This window comes from Cynoglossus semilaevis, chromosome 8, assembly GCF_000523025.1.
Source record: "Cynoglossus semilaevis isolate Cse_v1.0 chromosome 8, Cse_v1.0, whole genome shotgun sequence".
In the NCBI taxonomy this organism is placed as follows: Eukaryota; Metazoa; Chordata; class Actinopteri; order Pleuronectiformes; family Cynoglossidae; genus Cynoglossus; species Cynoglossus semilaevis.
The window spans coordinates 1,548,180-1,571,615 of NC_024314.1; the positions used below are offsets into that span (position 1 = coordinate 1,548,180).

The 23,436-nt window shown below is 42.4% G+C and overlaps 1 protein-coding gene and 2 long non-coding RNA genes across 5 annotated transcripts in view; 1 reads left to right on the plus strand and 2 right to left on the minus strand.

Moving 5' to 3' along the window:
* The first annotated feature begins 103 nt into the window (after nt 1-103).
* Nucleotides 104-22,919, plus strand: LOC112487282 (uncharacterized). Of its 3 annotated transcripts, XR_003050231.1 has the most exons (5): nt 104-264; nt 359-440; nt 6,736-6,741; nt 13,768-13,769; nt 22,904-22,919. It is a non-coding gene; the product is annotated as an uncharacterized LOC112487282 (long non-coding RNA). The 3 variants fall into 3 exon arrangements; XR_003050230.1 differs by lacking the exons at nt 6,736-6,741; nt 13,768-13,769; nt 22,904-22,919 and adding an exon at nt 5,280-5,291 and having other exon boundaries at nt 105-264; XR_003050232.1 differs by lacking the exons at nt 6,736-6,741; nt 13,768-13,769; nt 22,904-22,919 and adding an exon at nt 985-994 and having other exon boundaries at nt 105-264.
* LOC107988882 (uncharacterized) lies at nt 2,222-3,035 on the minus strand. The gene is made up of 4 exons (XR_001760406.2): nt 2,955-3,035; nt 2,783-2,860; nt 2,551-2,658; nt 2,222-2,425 (listed from the first exon to the last, which is right to left on the minus strand). It is a non-coding gene; the product is annotated as an uncharacterized LOC107988882 (long non-coding RNA).
* Nucleotides 4,210-23,436, minus strand: part of LOC103381470 (potassium voltage-gated channel subfamily H member 4-like) — a 29,079-nt gene continuing 9,852 nt past the window's right edge. The window contains exons 4-17 of the mRNA XM_008313813.3: nt 22,264-22,395; nt 21,101-21,234; nt 15,427-15,667; nt 13,752-13,909; nt 13,278-13,479; nt 12,549-12,743; nt 12,266-12,465; nt 11,899-12,148; nt 11,592-11,806; nt 9,630-9,668; nt 8,299-8,678; nt 7,551-7,642; nt 6,682-6,758; nt 4,210-5,556 (exon numbers count right to left, since the gene is read on the minus strand). Of these exons, the coding sequence (XP_008312035.2) occupies nt 4,609-5,556; nt 6,682-6,758; nt 7,551-7,642; nt 8,299-8,678; nt 9,630-9,668; nt 11,592-11,806; nt 11,899-12,148; nt 12,266-12,465; nt 12,549-12,743; nt 13,278-13,479; nt 13,752-13,909; nt 15,427-15,667; nt 21,101-21,234; nt 22,264-22,395 (3,263 nt within the window). The 3' untranslated portion in view covers nt 4,210-4,608. The remainder of the gene's footprint in view (nt 5,557-6,681; nt 6,759-7,550; nt 7,643-8,298; nt 8,679-9,629; nt 9,669-11,591; nt 11,807-11,898; nt 12,149-12,265; nt 12,466-12,548; nt 12,744-13,277; nt 13,480-13,751; nt 13,910-15,426; nt 15,668-21,100; nt 21,235-22,263; nt 22,396-23,436) is intronic.

Consider the following 23,436-nt stretch of genomic DNA (forward strand, 5'->3'; position numbering starts at 1 on the left):
TATTGGGGTAAAGACAAAGTAATGCAATACTGACTAAAAAGAGTGAGTCTCACTGCTGCTGTCAACACTGGTCATCACATCAGAAGATCCAAACATGTTTGTTATTGAAGCGGAGTTCATTGCGCAACTTTGTCTTTTCCAAAGTAAACCATAGGTGGGATTTGAATCCCTTGTGCAACAAACAGCAGACAAATAAATAAGCAAATCCCGTGGTGTGGCAGCAAACATCAGAGGAATCAGAGCAGAAGAAGGACAAAGAAGCAGGTATGGATTGTCGGATCATTGTTGTTCTATGTCTACATTAGTAGAACCACTCCAAGTTTGATGGTGAATTTGAAAAGTCTCTTTCCTCTTTCAGACTCAGCGTTAAAGTCAAGGCTCTACAGCATGAAGACTGTGATTTTGGCTCTTTTGATAGTTCTGCTTTTCAGCCACAGTGAGTAAAGATGACATTTGACAAAGGAAGTTCATCTGGAATCTGAAATAACTCTGTTCACACAGGATTTGTATTGACAGCAACAATATATATATATATATATATATATACAGAAAATATATGTACACACATACTGTATATCAATATTCCTTCCTCACCACAGTTGGCTTCCCTATTCTGCGCAGGTTATCATTGACACTGACAAGTCCACCTACTCCCTGAGGTTTGAATCACGGAAACACGTCAGTCATGTGGTCAGCCATATCAACTTCGCCCTTTCTCGAATATTCAACAACTCAATCTTTGCGTAAGTGTCTTTCATCCACGAAAGGAGAAGTCTGAACACACTGTCCTGACATCAATGCTGCGGTCAATAATCAGACTCCTTCAAAGAGGACTGACCTTTATTATTGAAAGAGAAATTATTTCTTACAGCCTCAGTTCCCTTTTTATCTTCACAGCCCTTCCATCTGTCACTCCGACAGTGACCTTTCTGATGGTAGCAAGAAGTATTCGCCCAGCTCAGAGACGTCGGTGGAAACCCAGAGAGCCTGCGGTAAAGAGAGACTATCTCTACAGTACAGTACATATACCTTCCCACAGTAATTAAGAGGCAGATTTATTGGGGCGTAGGCACACTTCACAGATGGCTAACTAGATGGTTGTTTCTTTTAAAGCACAAAAATTGGTAGTTTTTGGAAAATGCTGTATCTTAAAGGAGCAGCTCTACTGTACACCTAACCATTTTACTCTAGCTGTGTTTAAAATAGTCTTGGTATAGAAACACTAGACAAATTTCCATGACTTTTGAAAAAAAAAAAACAACAACCAAAAAACAATGATTTTGCACTTTTAAACATAGTTAACATTTTTTTACAAAAGATTCCTGAACAATGTAGTCCTTCTGAATGAAAAAAAAATGCTGAGGCTTAAACCCACCCACGGGTGCACCCTAGTGGCTGGTTTAAAGCTCAGCATTTTTTTTCAGTGTTTCTATAGTGCTGGTCCCAAGCCCGGATAAATGGTGAGGTTTGTGTCAGAAAATGCATCCACTGTAAAACCTTTGGCCAAATCAAGTATGCGTATCAGAAAAACAGGAGACCACAGCTGCTGTGATTAGGGAGACAGGTAGGAAGGTGCTAGGTATGTCCTCTGGGCAGAGAAAGGAGGACAAAGAGACCTGGTGGTGGAATGATGAGGTCCAGGAGAGTGTGCAGAGAAAGAGATTAGCGAAGAAGAGATGGGACAGTGACAGAACAGAAGAGAACAGAGTACATGTGTGTAAACGAAAGGGAGAACAGTGAAATGGTGAGGCTACAAGGAGCAGAGGTGGTGAAGGTGCAGGAGTTTAGGGACTTAGGATCAACTGCTAACAGCATTAATTACATTCACTTTAACAAGATTTTCTGATTGGATCCTATGGGAAACATAAGTATTCACTCAGCATAGGACCTTTGTATTATATATATATATATATATATATATATATATATATATATATATATATATATATATATATATATGTGTGTGTATATATATATATATATATATATATATATATATACTGTATATATACAGTTGCAAGAAATGATTTCAACAATACTACTACTACTAATAATAACAACAACAACTAAATAATAGTTTTATATTTAGTCGATTTATTTTTACACATGACATGGATGTTTGGCAATGTTGGCTATATTTACATGTATATATATACAATCAGAAAATGAAATGATTTCAACAATACTACTACTACTAATAATAACAACAACAACTAAATAATAGTTTTATATTTAGTCGATTTATTTTTACACATGACATGGATGTTTGGCAATGTTGGCTATATTTACATCATATACAGTGATCATCAGCCCATGGTTTAAACATTGCACAGATCAGTGTTGCAGCAGGTTCCAGTTGACAGAGGTGAATCACTGAGGAATTTACAAAAGACTGTGTTTGAGCAGCGTTTAGTGAAGCTGGGACCTGGGGAGAAAATACGACAGAACCCATTTTCAGACAACTTGAAAAAAAATTATATGTGTATATATAAATATATATATATTAGATAGATTGAGAGTTTTCCTCAAACACTACAGGCCTATACTTACTGGGGATAGTATATGTGATGCTGGAACAAACGTCGTCTCCAACACGGCAGGTCTCCACCCCACCTGGACACTGATGCCTGCCTCCACAGTAGCACCTCAAGGCTTCACCTGAGGACACAGGACAATACAAACTCTTCTGCTTACCCAGGAACATACGAGTATCCTTTGTTTCCTGTATGTATGTATGTATGTATATATATATATATATATATATATATTCATATTTACTCACTGTGGCTGACAACCAGCGCTGTCAAAAAAACAATAGTCACTGCCTTCATATTTCCAGATTCTTGAACACAACAGCAATCTGTTAAAAAAAATAAAACATACACATTTATAGTTATCAAAATATTCCAACTTATAATTTATAAATCAATCAAGTCAAAGATAGAATGACTTACTTGTCCTTTTTGTCCTTCGCGAGTTCTGTACTTTTGACAGTGTGTCCGATTGACATATTTATCTGGTTTTGGTTGCTCAACTGTCAACATTCAGATAAATCATTGACTTTGGAAAGGCCCAGACAAACCTGGGAAATTCAACAATAACACTAGGCTTGTCAAAAAGAAAAAGTACAAAATGTCAATAAACAAATACAGCAACGTAAACATCACCTGTACTCGTCCTGTCCTCGTACTTTGTACTGTCCACATCATGTGTGAGATGTTTTTATTTTTTTTATTTCCTTAAATCGGAGAAGCCAAGTCAATCAAAAGTCACCGTGGAGACAGAGATTGTCTGTATACTTTATTTGTTTTTATCAGTCAATAAGAATACCATTCAGAATGATTGTACCAATATATTAACCAGAAAAAAAAAATCTTAAATACTGGGACAAAAAAATTAAATCAGTGGGTGGGAAGTTCATCCACCCAGATAGCTAGGTTCCAATCCAGACCAAGTGTCCTTGGGCAAGACACTTTATCCAGAGTGCTCCATTATACCTTAGTGACTCAGTCCCGGTCCAAAACCCAGAACAATTAGGAACTGTTGTGTAAGAGAGACACCAGATGTAATTTTTTTAAAAATGTTAACCTGTTGTTGTTTTTATCTAATAATGCTTAATTTATTTTAAACTATATTGATATTGTATTTCTTTAACTGTTTGTATGCTATAATATCATTATCTTTTTATATGTGATATTATTTGGAACTGTGTCCAACTCTTTCACAATGTAAAAATGAATACAGTTGAGAGGCCAGACTTGAACGCCGGTTCATTTTCTAAAATTGTTTGAAATCATACTTTGAACAGTTGGTCTGTTTAGGATGCGTATATTTCTATAGTTCTTTAATAAACGTTTTAAAAAACATTAATTCCAAAACAATCCATCCGTCTTTTGAATACAGTGTCTGTGTGCACGATCAACAGGTTTTTTTTGTTTGTTTTTCCTGAAGATTCTCGCACAATGGTTTGGAAACCTTTTCCTTAGGAAAAAGAATAAATATTTTTACCATGCAAGGAGGTAACAGGTGTTTTAACCACGCATTTGCTCTGAAGGCGTAAGAAAAAACATACAATATATACAACTGGGCAAACAAAGGCCCGGGGGCCGGATGCGGCCCGTTCAGCTTTTTAATCCGGCCCACCAATCTTTTCCAAATTATATAATTTATTTATATTATCATTCTACTTCTGCCTTTCCCTGCAATACCCATATTTCCCCAATAGATGGCATAGAATATGATAAAAGAATATTGGCCTTTATGCATGACTTTTACATGTCATTTATCTTAGTTCACACCAACGCTCCATCGATCTGCTCCTGACCCGGCCCCCTGTTTAAATTTAGGACAATTGTGACCCGCGAGTCATAAACCACGAGTCATAAACCACGCCTGGTTTATGACAATCTTCTAAAGCCAAATGAATGCACTAATGCCATGACATGCTTGCATAGAAAGTGTAAGTTGTGTCGATTTCTACCCATTTAAACAAACAGGAAATACAGCACGCAGCAAAGATTTTTCCAGCAATCTCATAAAAACACTGTACGAAGTCACATCGAAATCGATGTTCGTTTTGGTTCATGTGTGCCTGTGACTAAAACCCATTCAGTCTGTGAGGTCCAGACACCACGACTGTTCTGTGCTCTGTGTCTGGACGCCGATGCTTGACCTCCGTGACGAGATGCTCTCACTGTCCCTGCTCTCCATGGAGCCCCTGTTCCCCAGTAGGCACTCCAGACTGGTGTGTTCGATGGCAGTTGGGTCTTGGAGCGGGATGTGCGGCTCATTGGTTTGTGGGGAGCCGGAGTCCAGTGAGGATCCGAGGTGGCGGCCGGTCAGTGTGGGCAAGGAGACAGACACAGGCTGGACCGACGGGTACGAGTCTTGGAGTTGGTAAATAGAAGGGTTATGGAGAAAATGACGAGATGTTTGGGTGGACATCAGCACGGATATGTCGTCAGGTGGGCTCTGTGATGCCGTGACATGGGAGTCTGGGGGTGGACACAGATGGGGGTAAGAGTTTGGGGAGTTTCGTGTAGGTGAACCAACTGGGGAGTTGAATAATAAATGGCTGGAATGTTCTTTTCTGTCACCTGGTGGTTGCAGGTACAACGTGGGCTGAGACTGGCTGATGGTGGGTGGGTGAGCACTGAGAGGTCTGTTTTCAGAGTTTTCACGGTCTGCTTCTGGGAAGAGGTTGGTACTTCCACCCAAGAAGCCTGAGCCGTTGGTGGGAAGAGACGGAGCGTCCCACAGATGCGTGGTCAAAGACTCAGAGCCATGCTGTGAGTGCACTCTGGGTGGACACAGGTGAGAAGGTAAACTGGAGGATGAAGGTTGACCATGACTTTCAGTTTGGGATTCAGCACATCCGCTGTAGCTCCAGTGGCCACCAGGGGGGATGAATTGGTGGCTGTGGCCGTCCTGGGTCCTGTACTGGTACGAGTTGAGGGACGGGTTGTAGTGGTGGGCAGATATGTAAGTCTGAAGAAGGTGCATCATGTGATGCAGGCCCTTGGTGAGCTCAGACACCTCCTGATTTAAGTTGCCCATCTGTGTAGAAAGGAAATATTTTGACTACTATATATCTAGCATTCACACCATTTATGAACAGAAGGTACATAGAATTTAGTGACACCTACTGCTGAAATCATATTGCAATGGGGCATTGTTTTTTCTTAAGATAAGATTCGATCTGCTAGCCTTTAGCTTCCAATAATGGGAGAAAGGAATAACATGAGCTAACACTGAACTTCAAAGAAAAACACACGAATGAAAAGTATTCATTTGGCGAATTAAAAAATACTACCAAAACTAAAATAAAATTAATTCATAATACTGTAGAATTCTGTTAAAAATGCATGATTTGTTAAAGTATTTATTTATATTTTTTATTGTAAGTACCGTGTTCTTTTCGTGTTCTTTTCTGCTTAATTATCGCTCTCTTGCCACGGTAAATGCACTTTAATTATCGCTCTCTTGCCACGGTAAACTGTAACGCAGCCTGAATTAAACAAATATATATTTTCCCCTATACAGTAATACCCTGAGATACATACAAGTATTCCGAGATACCAGCGTCTCAACATACAAGTATTCCGAGATACGAGCCAGTGTGTTGTCATCAGGCGATCCTGACCACTCCTGCTGCGTTTCATCTTCAGCTTTAATTTGAGTCTCCAAAAAAAAAAAGAGCACGTACGTAGGATTTTTACCAGTGACCTCCCAAAAGGGAGCTAAACATAGCACAGTCCTTCCTACGCCTGCAGGAAATATTCTTGGAAACTGGTGGAATCCAATGTGACACACAGCGAGAGGAGTGACGCAAATCGGGGTAAAGTACACAGGAAACCTGGAATAAACCAGCGGAGCACACAGGGAATAGAGGAGGGAACAATAAGTGGAGCGGGGGGCTGTCAGCAGGATTTCTACTGGCTTCAAAGTGTCGAGTCAGCATTCCCGGCAACACTGCATCGCACAAGTGCCCGGCTGATTAATTCATTTTCAACAACAGACAGCAAACTAGCTGGCCATCTGGATGCTCTAGTTTCACCTGTTCTTACACTGTTTTTACATCCAAGTTGAGAGTTAAGAACGTCACTGACCTGATCTACAGTACATCATCAGAAGGGATCTATGAACCCAGATCTAGAATGATTTCCACAGACTGTCGTTTACCTTCTGGTTGAGCTGACTGATGCTCTGCTTCACCTCCTCTGTCTCCATCACGAGAGCCGTGTTGGGCCGCGTGGAGTCTGGAACAGATAAATGGTGTAAATGATGATTATTTCCAAAACGTCATTTGAAATATCAGGTATGCTATCCTGACGAGGAGGGATTTTACTTCCTATTACCCACTGTTCTCAGTACAAACTTTCTAAAGGATCAGGATCAGGTTGAAGTTCAAGTTGAAGTACACAGTAACTGCATCTAACATAACGCAAATCTATAATGTAAATAACACAAGTCTAAAATCTAGATACAGAACACATAGACAGGACATGGCTATTAAGAGCAACAGTAGATGTAAGTACATGCACAGTGTGTAGTACAGTGTGAGTATATATAAATATAATTATAAAATAACAGCAGATAGAAATAGATTATATGCAGAGTACATACTGTATATATAAAGTATGTATATGCAGTATGTTCAGAGTGAAGCATATAAAAGGAGTTTTTATAGAATTGGATCAAATATGATCAAAACTAAATATATAACTTGGTAGGTTGGAGTTTCATCTTGTGCTGCAGGATGAACCTGTATTTAGTTATGGAAAGAGAACCTGATATTCCCATTATAACGCTAGCAATCATCAGTAAGAGCTGGTGACCGACGGCCGAGGCCCTGCTCTGACCTCACATGTCCCTTTACATGTTCTCTGACTCTCCGGACACCTGGCTGTCACTTCTTTCTTTCTCGCTCTCATGTTTCCAAAGGAGGAGGCTGCTCGGCGTCACCATGTCCACCGTTTGAACTCTTTGAAATTACCCTTCGGCCACCTGGCACCCAGGTGACCCTCACAGCTGGTGGCGGTTTGGCTTACCTTGGACGCCGCCACCTGTGCTGGCTTTAGGCCCGCTGCGCTCTGCGCTGAAATGGAACATGCGCTCATTGTCTTCGATGCCGTCTACGATCCTGGTGGGAGGGGGTGAGAAGGTGAGAAGCTTGAGTTAGTGTTACAGTCGGGCCTTTTTCAATTATCAACGGAGGTCGGTAGACGACCCGGGCGTACGCGGCATGAGAGCCTCTGCTGGCAGAGGCCCACGTGCTTGAACACCCGAGCTCTCTGAAATAGCACCTAACCATATGTAGGAGATACTGGATGACTTAGGGATACTTTATGAATACAGATAATGCAGAGTGGGTCAGGGAGATAAGACGCTACGGTAATGTAACGAAGGGACATCTGTTGGAATTTGCAATTCAAATACTTGAAGTTGACATCAGGTGGATGATGCAGGTTTCTCTTGCATGACTCGAGGTGTTGATTTCTGCGGCACTGTATTCAGGTCGTGTCTGACTTTCTAGAGCCATCACGCAGAGATGTAATCTGCTCCATAAAGTTCCATCTGATACCGTCTGTGAGAGGGGTCGGCGATAAACCGTAATAGATGTCTCTGGGAGACAACTTGATGTGTTTCTCCTCCATGATTAGATTCTAACGAGGCAGCAGACCTGGTATCAGTCGTTAGTGACTAGTTCTTCTGATGTATTCAAAAGGCTCGATTATTTCTGTTTTAAATTTCAACTCGTGATAAGTACCTTCAAATAAATGCTGGTCCTTTCATTACCTTGGACTCAGGTCAGGAGGTCCACAGCAGGTGAGGGTTGGAATTAGCAGCTTTGAAGGCTTTGGCTCGGCTCCAGACTCAGCCTGTTCCGAGGTCAGGGAAGAAGCAGATGTGAGGACGGCGTGCTCTCGTTTGGCCGAGGGCAGAGGGGATAAGCTCTGCCCGAGGAACCCACGGCTCAGGTTAGGGGAACGACAGCGTCGCAGAGCGTTGAACTGCCGTAACTCGTCGCCCAGGAGGTTTCCCAGGGACGTCCGGCGGACAGGACTGCTCAAGTTCGGCAGCAGGAGGTTGCGACGAGAACGAGTAGATGGGGAGTGATGGAAGGAGTCATCAAAGTCATCGCCCTTAGTTTCCACGATGGAGGGGAGCCTTGGTTCCTGTGTCACAAAGGTCACCACTGGATTAATGAATTAATAACACGAATAATGAAATTTAATTAAATACAAAAAAATGTAATATATATATGCATATAAAAACAGAACACACACTTGCATATATTAGTTAGATAGCATTCACATGCATAATAATTATCTAAAATAATAATATATAAAAATTAGGGATGTCTGATAATATCAACCGATTGATATTATCCACCCGATATTAGCATAATTATGTAATGTTTGTAAGAATCGTCATCGTTTTTTCTCCGTTAATGAATACCCGATAACGTAATGCTTGGGCTTCGCCAAATGCTGTGTGCTCTAAAAATAGTTTTAGGGATAAACGGCTGTATATTAAAGTGAAAATCACTAGATGGCAGCACTGTCACAGTAATACAGTGGTTTGTACAGATAAATAAATAAATATTACCAGGCCCATATTGGTATTTAAGTGTTTGGACAAATAACAGCATTTTAGTGTCGGCAAAAGGTTAACATCGGAGAGCCCTTATAAAAATGTATGATATATAATGTAAATTCTGAAATATATATACGTATATACGTTTGTTGCCTTTGCAAATATTTTACATTTTAAATTTAGAATCAACAGCAAATTGATATGGCACATAGAGAGTAAAGTAACAGAAAAGATTCCCCACTAAAAGAGCTGGTGACCCAGTTAGTGCTCAAACTGCGGGGAGTGAAATGCCCTTTCTGGTCCAAATGAGTTTCAACCTGTAGGGGACGTCCTTGACCAACCCTCCTACAGTAATCACCAGCAATGCACCACGTCCTAGATGTACTGAAACGGTTACACTGAGAATCCTGACCTTAAGGTGATGACATATCTACAGGCATTATACCAATGCATTCATGCAGCAGACATGTGACCTTGTGACCTCTCAAATGATTTCAAATGGGCGAGAAGACAGTGTGTATCAAACTCACATGGGAGAGTCTGGGAGACCTTGAAAATCTGTTCAGTCCCTGCAGCGACAGAAAGAAGGGAATTAGAAATACACTCATGTAAAACAATCAACAGAATGTGAACCTGGACTGACAGAAAGTGATACAGAAGATGGGAGTCTAGAGTGATCCTAAAGTGCATCTGAAGTTTCCATCTCCTGTAACATTTTATCAGCTCATGTGCACACTGTTATTTCCATCACACCAGTGGAAGCTCATATCACTTCCAGCTCTCTCTTTGCACCCTCTCGCCGCAGCTGCTTTGAACAACTTTGTTGAACCTGCTGTTGTGATGTCATGAATCTGCCTGTGGCTACGCGGTCATTGTAATCCTACACATTTTGACTCCCCACTGTAGTAATGACCGTCCCACTCTGTCCCGGGACGGCACGACCTCTCCCTCTGGGACCACACAATTTGATCCAACCTCATCAAATGCTGCAGTCACCATTTTCACCTGCTGCAGCAACCTACGAACACACCGCTGACAGGAGATCATGTCATTACTACAGCTGAACTGCTAGTGATTTGAATCATTTGGCGAAAAAAAAAAAAGCTCATGATGTTCACACTGATCGCAAGTTCCATTTCTTGTTTTATATTCTCAGTCAAACCTTTAACGAATGACAGTACCAAGACTACAAAAATACAGAAGTTCATCACTTCCTCACGACATTAAAACAAGGTTTCATGTTTTTTAGCGAAAGTAAATAACAAAAAAAAAACTGATGTTCCACTTCAACTAAACGCTTTTCAACACAGCTGACTTACATTATTATAAACGGGAATCATCCGACGTGAGTGAAAGCAACAATTCTGGGCTTCACACTCTGACAAGATGCATAAGTTGAGGACAATATATTCAGGAACCTTGAGATATAGTCAGCTTTGACAGGTAGCTGCAAACTTCTTCATCCTGTCAAGAGGCTGGTGGAGGCGGGTGTGTAAAAAAAAAAAAAAAAAACTCTTAGCAGATGGTAGGAGAGTTACAGGGATAATACTTGTGATCAGCCTGGTCCCTGAGAGGCCTCATTCAATCTCAATTAAAGACCGGAGCTCAGTGGAGCTAATACGTCTGCCACGGCCCAGCAGAGAACCTTAGAGAACCAATGAGAATGGGACTCTTGGTTTTCCTTTCTTTAATTCTGAGAAATGTTACCCATGGTGTCTGATTATGAAGGTAACTTGTCAATGACGACCATCCTGTTTTGAAGGCCTCATTTATCCACTCTAAGCTGTGTGATCTATTTTTGTCCTTCCACTAATTATTATTGGGACACATCTGTCTTTCATCCTCCACAAACGACAAGCCAAAAAAAATACACAAAAAGAAAATACTTACGAAATACATACACAGTCATATTTGCCCACTGTGTGGCAGATACACAGTCATATTTGCCCACTGTGTGGTACTGATTTTGTAGAAATTGCATTTCAATAGATCCATTAAACAGATTCTTTACCCGTACGCTTTTATTTCCCTAAACTACATTATATCATTAGAGGCAACAGGTGGTAATTTCAGGTCCGTGTCTAGGTGTGATGTCATCCCTGCTGTGCCACTGCCTGTTAAGAGGGAGCTCACGCTGCTGTGTGACACTGATGTGCACGCACGCTTAATGGTGTGACAGGGAGCCACTTCGCAGCCCCGTGGCTGCAGCGGTGGAACCAGAGCGAGGAAGGAAGGGTCCTCAGGCAGCGTCACGGTGTGCTTTCACTGTGACCCTGTTGCTCCACTTTAGCATACATTACACACAGGCTGCAGTGCATTGTATAATTTCACAGCAATATAACCACTAATACATAATACATATCGCATAAAATTACAATGAATTAATCAATGTATCCCATTGATTTTTCATAAAGCTGGTTTATGCCCAGATTCAAATTCTTCAAAAGGTAAAAATACAGAGACACCAGTGGAGTGTATGCTGCTGCTGTTACCTCATCCTGGCTGCCTTCACGCAGATTGTAGGTGAGGTTGTTGTGGATGTCAGCGGCGAACAGACTGGCGTACTCCGGGTAAAGTTCCAGCACTTCTCTGAGGCCTCGTACACTGATGTACTGCAGGTCGCAGTAGGTCAAGGCCTTCACATCAGCGTTGGTCTTGATCACCTGCTCTGTACTGGGAAGGTCCGACCCAATCAGGTCCCCTTTTCCTAAAAGCCACAACAAACACATTCCAAACTTTTGATTAAATCCATGCTACATTAAAAAAAAAAATCTGAGGTGAGGTGACTCAAATACCAACCTAATATTGCCAGAACCATGCTGTCTTTGAGGACCTCCAGAGACCCAGAGCAGACAAAGTAGCTAGCATGCAGGGCGTCGCCCTGACGGATCAGGTACTCCCCCGGGACGCAGAAGGAGGTTTTGATATGTAGAGAGAGGGATCGCAGGCAGCCGCGGCTGGCGCCCTTAAACACGGGCAGCTGGAGAATGTCCTTGTTGAGTTGCATGGCGATGTCGGCCCGCAGCTCGTCAGGAAAGTCGTGCAGCAGCTGCGGATTTGTGACAGAAGCAACGAGAGTCGCTTAATAATTATTAAGAAAGCTGGACTGCTCTGCTAGCTGGTTAGTGCTTCTGAATTTCACTGTGTGACAATAATGAGCCCTTACCTCATTGGCATCGATGCCATTATTGACAGACCACGTGGTCTGGAAGTACTCCAGCATGCGCTGTTTGAGCTGCTGTGATAGACGATGAACGCGGATGAAGTCTTTCAGGTCTTTCATCCGTGTGTGGTAGAGAGAGCGGCGGGAATACATCCGCTGGATGATGGCCGTCACGTTACCGAAGACCAGGGCGTGCATCAGAGCTGTTTTGGTAAATAGGTGAAAAGTTGTCACAACAATCTGTTCACTAAGACCATAGTTTCAAGCTGTGGCCTGTTGACCGTACCTCCGATGAGCATGGTGCAGATGGAAAATATCTTCTCAGCATCCGTGTTGGCGCAGACGTTGCCGAAGCCCACACTGGTCAGGCTGCTCAGGGTGAAGTAGAGTGCAGCGATGTAGGAGCTGCGAACGGTTGGGCCGCCCATTGTAGTGTTGTAGTAGGGGGTCTCCAAACGTTTGCCCAGCTCATGGAGCCAGCCTTAAAATAACCACAAGAGCGAGAGGGACAGTAATGACAACACTGTATCATCACTGCTCCAAGGTGGACCCAAATTGTCACTTTATTTCTGTATGTAATGTTATCCCGTGTAACAGGAGCGATGTCGGCGTGGGACAGAGCGGAATGAAGACACACGGTAGATTCTCAGGGGATAAACATGTCAAATTAGCACAAATACAAACACACTGCCGCAGAGCAGTGCAGAGCTGCTGTTTAATGTTGCTAAAGAGTCAATTATTACCACGTACTACACACTTGAATGAAACGCTTATTAAACTATTGAACAATATTATAGGCAGTTCAGGGATTACTTTTGATTATAACAGCACCAGGAAGAGATTTTTATTTTATTTTATTGCCCACTGAAAAGACCAAAAGAAACACATTTCTACCCTATACTTAAGTAGCCTTTAAATTTCTATAACAATACCACAAAACAGAACAAATCTTATTTATATGTGACCACAGAGCGGTCTTTACTACAACTGAACTACCTTCTAAAATCACACTCACCAATGTCCCAGTTCTCACTGGTCTCGATCTCCTTGCGGCCAATCATATACCAGATGCAGGCCATCCAGTGTGCCAGCAGAGCAAACACCGACATCAGCAAAGTCAGAACCATTGCACTGTACTGGGAGTAGCGGTCTAGTTTCTGAAGCAGGCGAAGGAGGCGCAGCAGCCGCACCGTCTTCAGCAGGTGGACCAGGGAGGTCTGAGGAGGAGAGAAAAACAAAAGGCTAGTACACAGTAAGTCAGGGTTTGGCTTCAACTATAGAAGGAGTCACCAACTATATTTGTTGTTGTTTTTTTTCAGTTGATTTACTAGTAGAGACCATGCAATATTTTTTTATTTTATTTTATTTTATTTATTTTTTATTTCCTTGAATTTTGAAATTTGTTTGGAAACAAGTCATGGGCCAGATTGGGCCCGTAAGCCACCAGTTGATGATCACTGATCTAGAGCGTATAGTAAGAAGGACTCACCACTGTGATGTTGAAGGCGTACAGCAGGTCAAAGGGCAGGGCAGCGACCAGGTCCACAAAAAACCAGGTGGTGGCGTAGTGAATGCAAATGGAGCGAGCGTCGTACATCACCTGACCCGATTGGCTCACGTAGGTGGTGCGGAAGTTCAAGATAATATCTGCAGAACATTCACATCTGGGTTAACGGTCATGAAACTGACCGTCATTTCACACCTGTTTTCACTGACAAATGAAACTTCATAAAGCCGCACATTTGGCCATATCATTAATATATGGCAGATGGATCTATATATACAGTATATGGGACATACTGTACTGTGCTGTACTGCATATAAGGGCTGTTATTTGTGAGAACTGAATTGTGGCACAGAGTTTTCTGACTCTTTTCCATATGGATGGGCAGATTTGTCAGACAGATCATCTAACCTCAGTGTCAGACTGCAGCAAACAGAAGCAGACCTCTGGTTGGCAGCCATTATGCAACCAAACCTCATCTGTCATCCCAGCTGTCGGTCTTCGCAGAGACGGCTCACGGCTCAATCACCGATTTAAAATTACAAGCAGTTATAAAGCAGAGGCGCTGGTAACGATGACCATTACATCATTTAATTTATTTATTTTTTTAAACGATGGCTGTAGTTTAACAAGGCATAACAAACCAGGAACACCGAGTTTCAGCCACCCTTAGTTCATCCCTCCCAGAGGAGGGTGAGCGACGACAATCAGGTGAGGGAACGGTCCCAGGGAGAGATGCACGATGTTCTGCAGGGACTAAAAACCAAGGTTTCATAAGACAAGGGGAACCTCCTCGGAAAAGGATGTTTGGGTTGCCATGGGTTTGGGAGTAAAAGTGACTTGTGTGTACACACCGGGGGTTTGGAGCGTCGTAATGTTGTAAACTGTAAATTGGATTTGAATTTGTCTCACAGCAAATTACAAACCACGGGGAAAAAGAAAGCACAGCTGTGAAGAATGATATGAAGATCGCCACACCCATGTGAGTGTTCGGGGGAATATATAATTAAAAAGAAAAAACACACAAAAATTTGGAGACACTGCAAATGTTAAGTTGATTCTGTGTTGTGATGCAGATGAAAGTGTAGGAGTTACATTCCACCAATTTGCCTGTCAGACACCTTTTAATGAACTTATACAGGGCTGAGAGTGGATTAGCTCAGAGAGGGAAACAGAGGGAATTGAACTGTCTGAAATGGATACAAATGAATAGGTGTAAAAGTGCAGTACATTAAGGAAAAGTACTGCAGTAAGACTTTGGTTATTGCACAGAATTAAACAAAAATGTGACAAAAATTATTAATGGAAATTAAATGAATGAAATGGAAGCAAACTTTTTGTTAGCCCAGGTTTGACATGAACCTATAATCAGTCCAAATCTGCCCCCTACTGGTAATGATGTAGTGACGTATTAGAGCAGCTGCAAACATTAGTATCTTTAGTTAACAATCATACACGGGTGACAGGTGAACAGGAAGCAAGAGCAGCTAAACTTTTTCTCCAAGTGTATCGTACTGCAGTAATTTATCTTCAAAATGAGTTTTTCGGTACAGAAATATCTGCTTCTGTCAAGCGACATGCCTACCTGACCTTTAGCCTGAAAAATAATGGCTGACATTTACCGTGTTTTTTTAATGAGTTTATAAAAAGTGACTCTCACCTACGATGAAGAGCATTTCCACCGCTATGTCGCTCACGATGGTGGAGCGCGCAGCTGTGACCGTGTCGTCGTAGGGTGTGAAGCTGACATTGTAGGGCACGGTGACAGCCACGTAGAAGGTTGCCAACAGGATGAGCCAGTCCCACAGGGCTTTGGAGACACTGTAGTGGAGCAGGATGAAGCGCGACTTCTGAATTGCCGCCACTTTGTACTCTGGTATTGAAGGCTTGTCAGTGATGCTCTGTAATTTAATGGAGAGACACAGCACAGCATTACGTTTTTTTTTTAATTTTTGTCTGTCGTTAATGAGCATTTGATGACAACTACTACAGAGAACGACTGGATGGCCAGATGTGGTGTGAAAATAATGATGATCATCAGCTGGACAGGGCAGTGCCAGGATTCTGCAGAATTAGAAAATATAAATGTCACCCTGTTCTCCTGTGGGCTGACCGTGGATGATCCAGTATGGAGGAGAGCTGAAGTGGAACAAATACAGTGATACTGCTGGTTATTTATTCCTGACAGCCTCTTACAGGCGTTGATCGACCTTTTAAACGGCTGCCATGTAACAATTTGAAAAAAAGAAAGAAAAAAAGACGGAGATAAAAGTGCGATCAGTGAAGGGGAAATTTATTACCAACACAGATTCCTCATAATTTCACACATGACTACATCGCCCTTAATACTGTTGGTGCTGTGATTCTCAGGTGGTACATTATGGTGGTGACTGAGCTACTACAAGGGAAATATGAGGGATTATGACTCTGTCCATTTCACACGGTTATTTTTGGAAACTGGTGCATATTATTATGTTTTATTAAGAAAATCCAATTGCCCAAATTGTATGAAATTGCTTCCTCTGATGAGGTGAGGAGTCGATTCAGAACATAATGGGACCACAGATCTCCTAAGGGCTCTGCACACTTGGCACAGGGACTGTAATAGCTCTGACAGTGTTTAGTCAGAGAACGGTGTGATTGCAGGGAGGAAAAACCGAAAGCTGAAATAAATAGGCAGCAATCCATCCAAATACAAGGCTGCAACTCCACAAATGAGTGATATGATGATAGTGCTTTGTTAATGACTCTGGGTTGGCCTTTACGCTTGTCCAACTGGGACCAGTTGAATCTGGGTAGAAGCGATTAGAAGGGAGAACGAGAAAGATGTACGCCAGGAAATGACATGTCCACAAACAGAGTGTTCTTTTTTGTTGTTTTGTTGTTTGTCCTCATGGATTTTTTGCTTATTTTGAAACAAATGCCTTTCTGGCTACCATCAACCTTTGTGGACTAGTGTTAAGTCTCAAATTTATGGTATAGTTTTAGAGTGTTCCCTCTCTATATTGCGGTTCTCCTTTTGCTCCATCAGTACATCACAGATTCTTTTTCAATCCGATCTCACGCAATGTTCGCAATATTGCAAAATACAGCAAATGTATGTGGATTCTCCGTTCACCTAGACGAGATCGTACACAGCGTACTATTGGCTAATACTACGTGTACTTGGTGTACTATTGGCTAATTGAGCATGCGCTCCTGTTCCTCACTCTGATTGGCTCGTGCGTCGTAGCGTCTCTCAGCGTCTCCCCCTGTCTGTCGGCCACTCTCCCTTCACTCTGTGTCTCCATTCTACAACTCTACTGTGGATATAATTGTGTGGGAAAGGCTAATACAGTCTAGGGAGGGTTGATAATAGTGTGGGGGGGGAGGTTCATAAAGGGGAAATATATACGTAAATATTATGATAAGTATCTCGACCCTGTGATTTTTCCCATCTTGCGGTGGGTCTCGGAATGCAACTACCGTGATAGGCGAGGTTTCACTGTACCAATACTCAAATGAGTAAAGCTGACACAACATCCAGCTGCTGCTGTTTACGCTGGAATGTTCTATTCCAGGGGTCATCAACATTTTACCAACCACAGACCCCCAGATTATTTGAAAAGATTATTTTTAGGTTAACTGGACCTATTGTGTATTGACATTTTTTTTTTGCATTCAAAGCCAAATGCCATGTGACCCGTGCTGCCCTCTGCAGCACAGCAAATCTCGACAGGCTCTGTGTGTCGCATCTCCTCCAGGTGATACGTGTAGCCCTATTCGGTTGCAGCTCTGTAAATTGGGACACCACATCCACGTGTGTGTGTGTGTTTATGCCGAGGTGTGTGCATGAGTGAGTGTAAGAGAAAAAAAAAAGCACAGACTCAGGGAAAGTGCGATGTCAGGGTGCCTCTAGATTGCACCATTTTTCTCTCTCTTAGCACCTTGACAAGTGGAGCGTGTTAAAGTCAAAGAGGCGACAGTCAGTCTCTCCTGACTAATAGAGCTGTTTCAAATCAAATTTGAGCTTCTCGACAGCGTGCCTCAGATGAGTTACAGCACGCGTCTGATATCCTTGCATGCTGGCGGCCATCAAAACTCGCCGAACACGCACAAACGATGTTTCAGACGGAGAGCGGTAGAAAGCAGCCCTCGGAGGAGAACTCCAACTGAACGGGTTCTCCAAAAGGATCATTTTTTAAAGAATCAAACCCTTTCAGCACAAAAATACTCTACATGATATTACATTATTTATCACAAATTATTCATCACAGCAGTGCTTTAAAAAATATATATACCTATTTAATATTATAAATATGTTACCCTTATTTCACCATTATTGCACTATTCTGGTAACAATAGATTTGTGGTAACCAGGTGCCACATAATGGAGTTTTCCAGTTTTTCCTGAAGGACTTTCAAGCCATTATAAGTGGGAAATAAAGGCACGAGGAGGAGAAGCTACAGAGTGACAGATAACACGTGGGGAGACAGCAAGATCCGGAGGGATGAGACCGAGAGACGAGATGAGGTTAGAGCGACAGATGGAGAGGAAGGTGTAAAGGCTGCAGTGGAACAGAGGAATTCTTGAAATAGAGAAGTGTTTGCCAAACTGTTTTTGGCTGCACTCCGCCCTTTGTAGATATGACTTGATTGTTGAACGAGCCCCTCCTCCCCAGCGTCCACCGTCGACACGCTGGACATGATTCGATACTCAACTGAACTTTATTTAAAATATGATCGTTTCCTCTTAATTCAACTCCTGCGCACACAAAAAAAAAAATATTTAAAAAATTGTATTATTGGACATTACTGCTCCGCCCTTGCAATAACTCCACATTCACAAGCGGGGCCCGCCCCACAATTTGGGAACCACTGAAATAGAGCAATTTTAGTGGTTTTATTCGTTTAAACAAACCACAGCTTTAGTTTAATTACTGAAGTGATTTCAATTAAGTAATTGGCGTTAATTAGTAGAGTCGTGTCAGTTATATACATCGGAATAACACTGCCGTGTACATATGTCATATACACAGCATGTATATAACATCTGTGGACAGCACCAATTTGACTCTTGTTCTGATCCGTGTGCAGTTCAACACATTCAGCAGACAAGTGTATGGAATTATTTGTGTGGCTAAATCCTTTTATACTGTAATAAATGTTGTGTAAGAAAATTGATTATGTTTATGTCTGCAGCTTATCTGCTAATAATAACCCAGCATTCCAAATTACCATTTAGACACATTTTTAATTGCAGGGCTTATGCGAAAAGTGCTCTCCAGTGTGTCTTTAAAGGCCCGTGAGCATTCTGACTGCTGGTGTGATTACGAACACAGACATTATTGTTGGAGTCGCAAAACATCTAAAACTGTGCTCTATCCCTTCATGACAACAGAACTGCTGTTTCCCGCAGTTAATGATGGAATAATAAGACCGTTGGTTTTTCAGCAGCTGTCATGCTTTGTTTTCCATCTAAAACCTCCCGAAAAGGTTTTTTGCTCTTTTTGCCGATATTGTCCAAACACTTAATTTCCGATTCCGATATCAAGCGATACTGATATATGCCTGGAAATATTTCATTTATTTATCTGCCATCTAGTGACTTTCACTTTAATATAGAGCCGTTTATCCCCAAAACTATTTTTAGAGAACATATCATTTGTGTGAGGCATTGCTTTATCGGGTTTTGATTATTGGAGGAAAAACCGATAACGATTCTTACAGATTTTACAAAGTTATGCTAACATGGGGCCGATATGATCAAAAATACCTAGTTTTTTGTACATGTTGTCCTTGTGTCTATGGCTAAAATTGACATACAGTATAGTGAATAAATAATTAGGGTACAGCCGTTAGTTAGCATTAAAATGCTAATCTACAGTTTCAGTAGACATTACATGTTTATCAAGCAGTGTAACAGTTATTCCTTAAACCTTTTTATCAAATCAAATATGAATTACAAAAAATAGTTATTCCTGGAGGTGTGAGAAGATTTGACAGGTGGCGACAGAGAGCAGCATCTGAACAAACCGGATTACATATTCTTGTTTTCGCACAATCGCGTGCGGGAGAAACTGTTCCCGTGAAAACAGGTTCTCGCTGAGAGCCGGGGCAGAAAGTCTGGTTGATAAATACTGTGCATCCGAAACCCCCGGTGCGTTGATGTTTTGCCATATGTTGATGCTGTCCTCGTGAGAGGACAAGCCTGTCTCCTGCTGCTCTGTCCCACAGTGTATGCTCCGGGGTTTTTGTGAATGTTCAAGTGTGTGTGTGTGTGCCCGCTCTGTAGACAAGGTATATTTGGAGGTGGCGGGCGTGAATCGCACCATTGAGAACTGCCACTCGACCATCTGTATCTGGAGTGGGACTGGGGAACCAGGGCGGCGCGGAGCTGTGCAGACAGTGGGGAGGAGCAGCACAATGATGATCCTTGAAATGCACCTGCGGGTCAAGTCTTAGCATGAGCAGCTGAGAACTGTTCCGCTGAATCCTAGCTCAGTTTATTCATCCTCTTAATGTAACTACATTAGAGCGCTGCACTGCAGAACATTTTAGAACATGCAACTCTTGACTGTTTTAACCTTCACTTAAGCCTGCAGTCATTTTCATGATGGATCAATAAGGACGTGTGGCTGTCTAAAAATGAAAACAAAAAACTGTTCATATTTAAGATACATAGAAAATAAGTCAAATCTTTGAGTTCATTAAAAATAATAACGCCAAGCTAGCGCGCAGCACTTGCCGAACAAACTGCACATGTTTAGGTCTCCTATTCTTTAATTTGTTCTTGTCATTTTTGGACATTTATAGGAGTGAATCAACAAACACCTGTTGGTTTTGGGCCTTGAACAACACAAAACTAAAAAAGTCTACTTTTCCTTTTGTTTCTAAGTTGGGTGAGTGCCGAAGGCTGCTGGTTTGGCATGTTTTTGGTTCACACCTGGTGAGAAGGACTGGAATTATCTTAATTGAGTATTTCCACAAAGGCTTCATTTGGTTTTCATGAACCACATCCGTTGCAGTGCTGCCCGCTTTGATTATTCAGAGCCCACAAAGGCCTTTGTTGTGTCAAAATAAGACAAGCGGCAACGCAACAGACCACGCCTGGGTACACATCACAACAGCACTGGAAAGACAAACGCACCTGAGGGACAGATGAAGACGGGAGATCGCAGAAGGAAAACGGCAGACTTATTTTGAAAAGAAAATAAGGAAATCCAGAACAAAATCATTGTGACATCGGTCACCTGGCGAGTGCTAACTTGCTAAGTTTCGCTTCCCTGGAATGCTATTTCCTTAACACACATCTACTTGAACCAAAGAGTGAAAGAGAAGAAAGGTGTACTCACCCCATCCAAGTTGACCTCCCCTTTCCTTCCTCTTGAGAACTGGTTGGTAAGATGGTACAACATGGTTCTACCACGCTTCCGGGCCTGGCTGAAGTGAGAACTGCTCTTCCTTCTGCACCGCTGGTCGTCTGAAACTGTCCACGGTCATTCAGATCAGAGCGTTTCACAGATTTATGTGGAGAAACATAAACATGTTCTGTTGGAATGAGCTTTGTGATTGTGGCGGCCATTTTGAAATGCCATGTTGACATTAACTTTTCTCCCTCATTTTGCCCTTTAGCAGCATTGCTGTAGAGCAGTGGTTCTCAGTTATTTTCTATCATGCCCCCCCCGTGAGGGCAGAAAAGCTTTTACGCCCCCCCACTGACCCATCCCCCCCCCCCCCGGTAATTAAAATACTATTGAGAACCTGATGACATGTATATTTTTATCTGTACAAACCACTGTATGAGTTGCTGCCACCTAGTGACTGGAGGCCTGTTATCAATATATCATTACAGCAGTGGTACACTTATGTTGAGTGTGTCATATTCCAATGGAAGCCCCTCACGGCCGCCCCCAGCACCTCACCGCGCCCCCCGGGGGGCCCGCTCCACTATTTGAGAAGTACTGCTGTTTTGTTTGTGATCATCATAAAAATCCTCTGAACAGGTGTACAGACTAAATCAGCCAGTGATTGTACATTCACCGCGCAAATAATCAGTGTGATTTATTGCGATTATAAAAGTTGTTTTTCCCCAAACCGGGCTTGTTGTCTGAGCAAACCCTTCGTTAAAGCGCGTTCCCCTTGGGAGACATGGTTGATGTAGTGAAGACACAGATGGTCATAATGTGTAGTCATTTGATGACGTTACGTAAAAGTGACAGTTTATGATCTCCTGGTGCAGCGCTTAGCATTTGTCGCCGACTGTAGCGATGTTCCACTTGAAGACGCATCACTGCCTTTACCGCAACTCCCCTTGGAAACACTGTCGGCGTTCGATCAACAAACGTCATTACACGCACATCTGCCATGACAGTGATGAACAGGAGTGCGCAGGGTAAAAAATGAACGCCGTGGGCAGACGGATGGAAGTGCGCTCGTAAATCACATCACAAGTGAAGTAAATAACAGGAGGTTTTTTTTTTTTGTTTTTTTTTTCAGACGAGGACTGGTAACCTACCCTCTCTCCTGCTGCTGGGCTGGCCCTTGCCGTAGGTGTCTGTTATGTCCTTGAATGAGAAGAGGAAGAGAACCATCTCGCCCTTCTCGTTTTTGATAGGAACAATGTCCAGCAGACACCAGAAGGCAGCACCTGAGGAGACAACAGACGACGGTCATTGTCTCGGTGTAGACACCCATCCTAGACTGCATCCACGTATCCACGTAACTCAACAAAAACTTTTTGAACTAACACCAAGTCAAAAATCAAAATCAACAGCATCGAATAATGGTGCACTATTCAAGCAATTTCCCTTCAATTAACTAACTGGTGACTAACTACATCATTTAGTGAGTGGCCATGGTGGGTCTCTCTGTTAAACAGCTCTGCATCTCCTGTTTTGTGGATCATAAAAAAACCTCTCTGTGGTTTTTCTCATTTGCTTTTTCTGCATTTGCAATTCCTCGCCCCCCTCCCCGACACAAGTCATTTCCAAATGGCTTCGGTTCCTTCGAGCCGAGTTCTTTGATTTTCTCGTGTCATGTTCCTACTGCGTCCGACGCTCGTCTACTTGTCAAGTACTGTATGGCGCAGCTTATCTAAAAATGTACCTCAAATTAGCTAGGGATCATGTTTGGGAGGCTGGAGCACAAAGAGGAAGAGTGTGTCAGTGGTGGTGTGTGTGTGTGTGGGGGGGGGTCATAAGAACTAAAGGCAGGAAACAAGCGCCATGGAGCCAAGACCTCGCTATAACCCTGCTCATTACTGAGGGAACTGTGCTCTGCCACCAAACAGCTGTTTCACAACGCAACACATCAGGGTGTCTGAGTGTGTGTGTGTGTGTGTGTGTGTGTGTGTGTTTGTATGTCTGTGTTCATGTTTATGTTAGGCATATATAAAAAGAAAATGAAGACAACAGTGAAAAGATGTTTTTAGCACAAGGCTATAAGAAAGATGTATTGCCAAAACACCATTCATATTCCATTCTAAAAAAAGTGCCACCAACACTGACTTTTACAGTCTGTCTGCAGCAACAGCTACATTTATTTCTAGGTCTTGAGCCTTTCCTCAAACGACTGTCACTTCCCTCATTAGTCGCTGCAGCGTTGACTGGGAAAAAAACCAAACCCTTACAAACGTGTTTTTATTTCCTCAAGAACAGTGTGTATTACAGTATTAGGCTAAGAACATTCT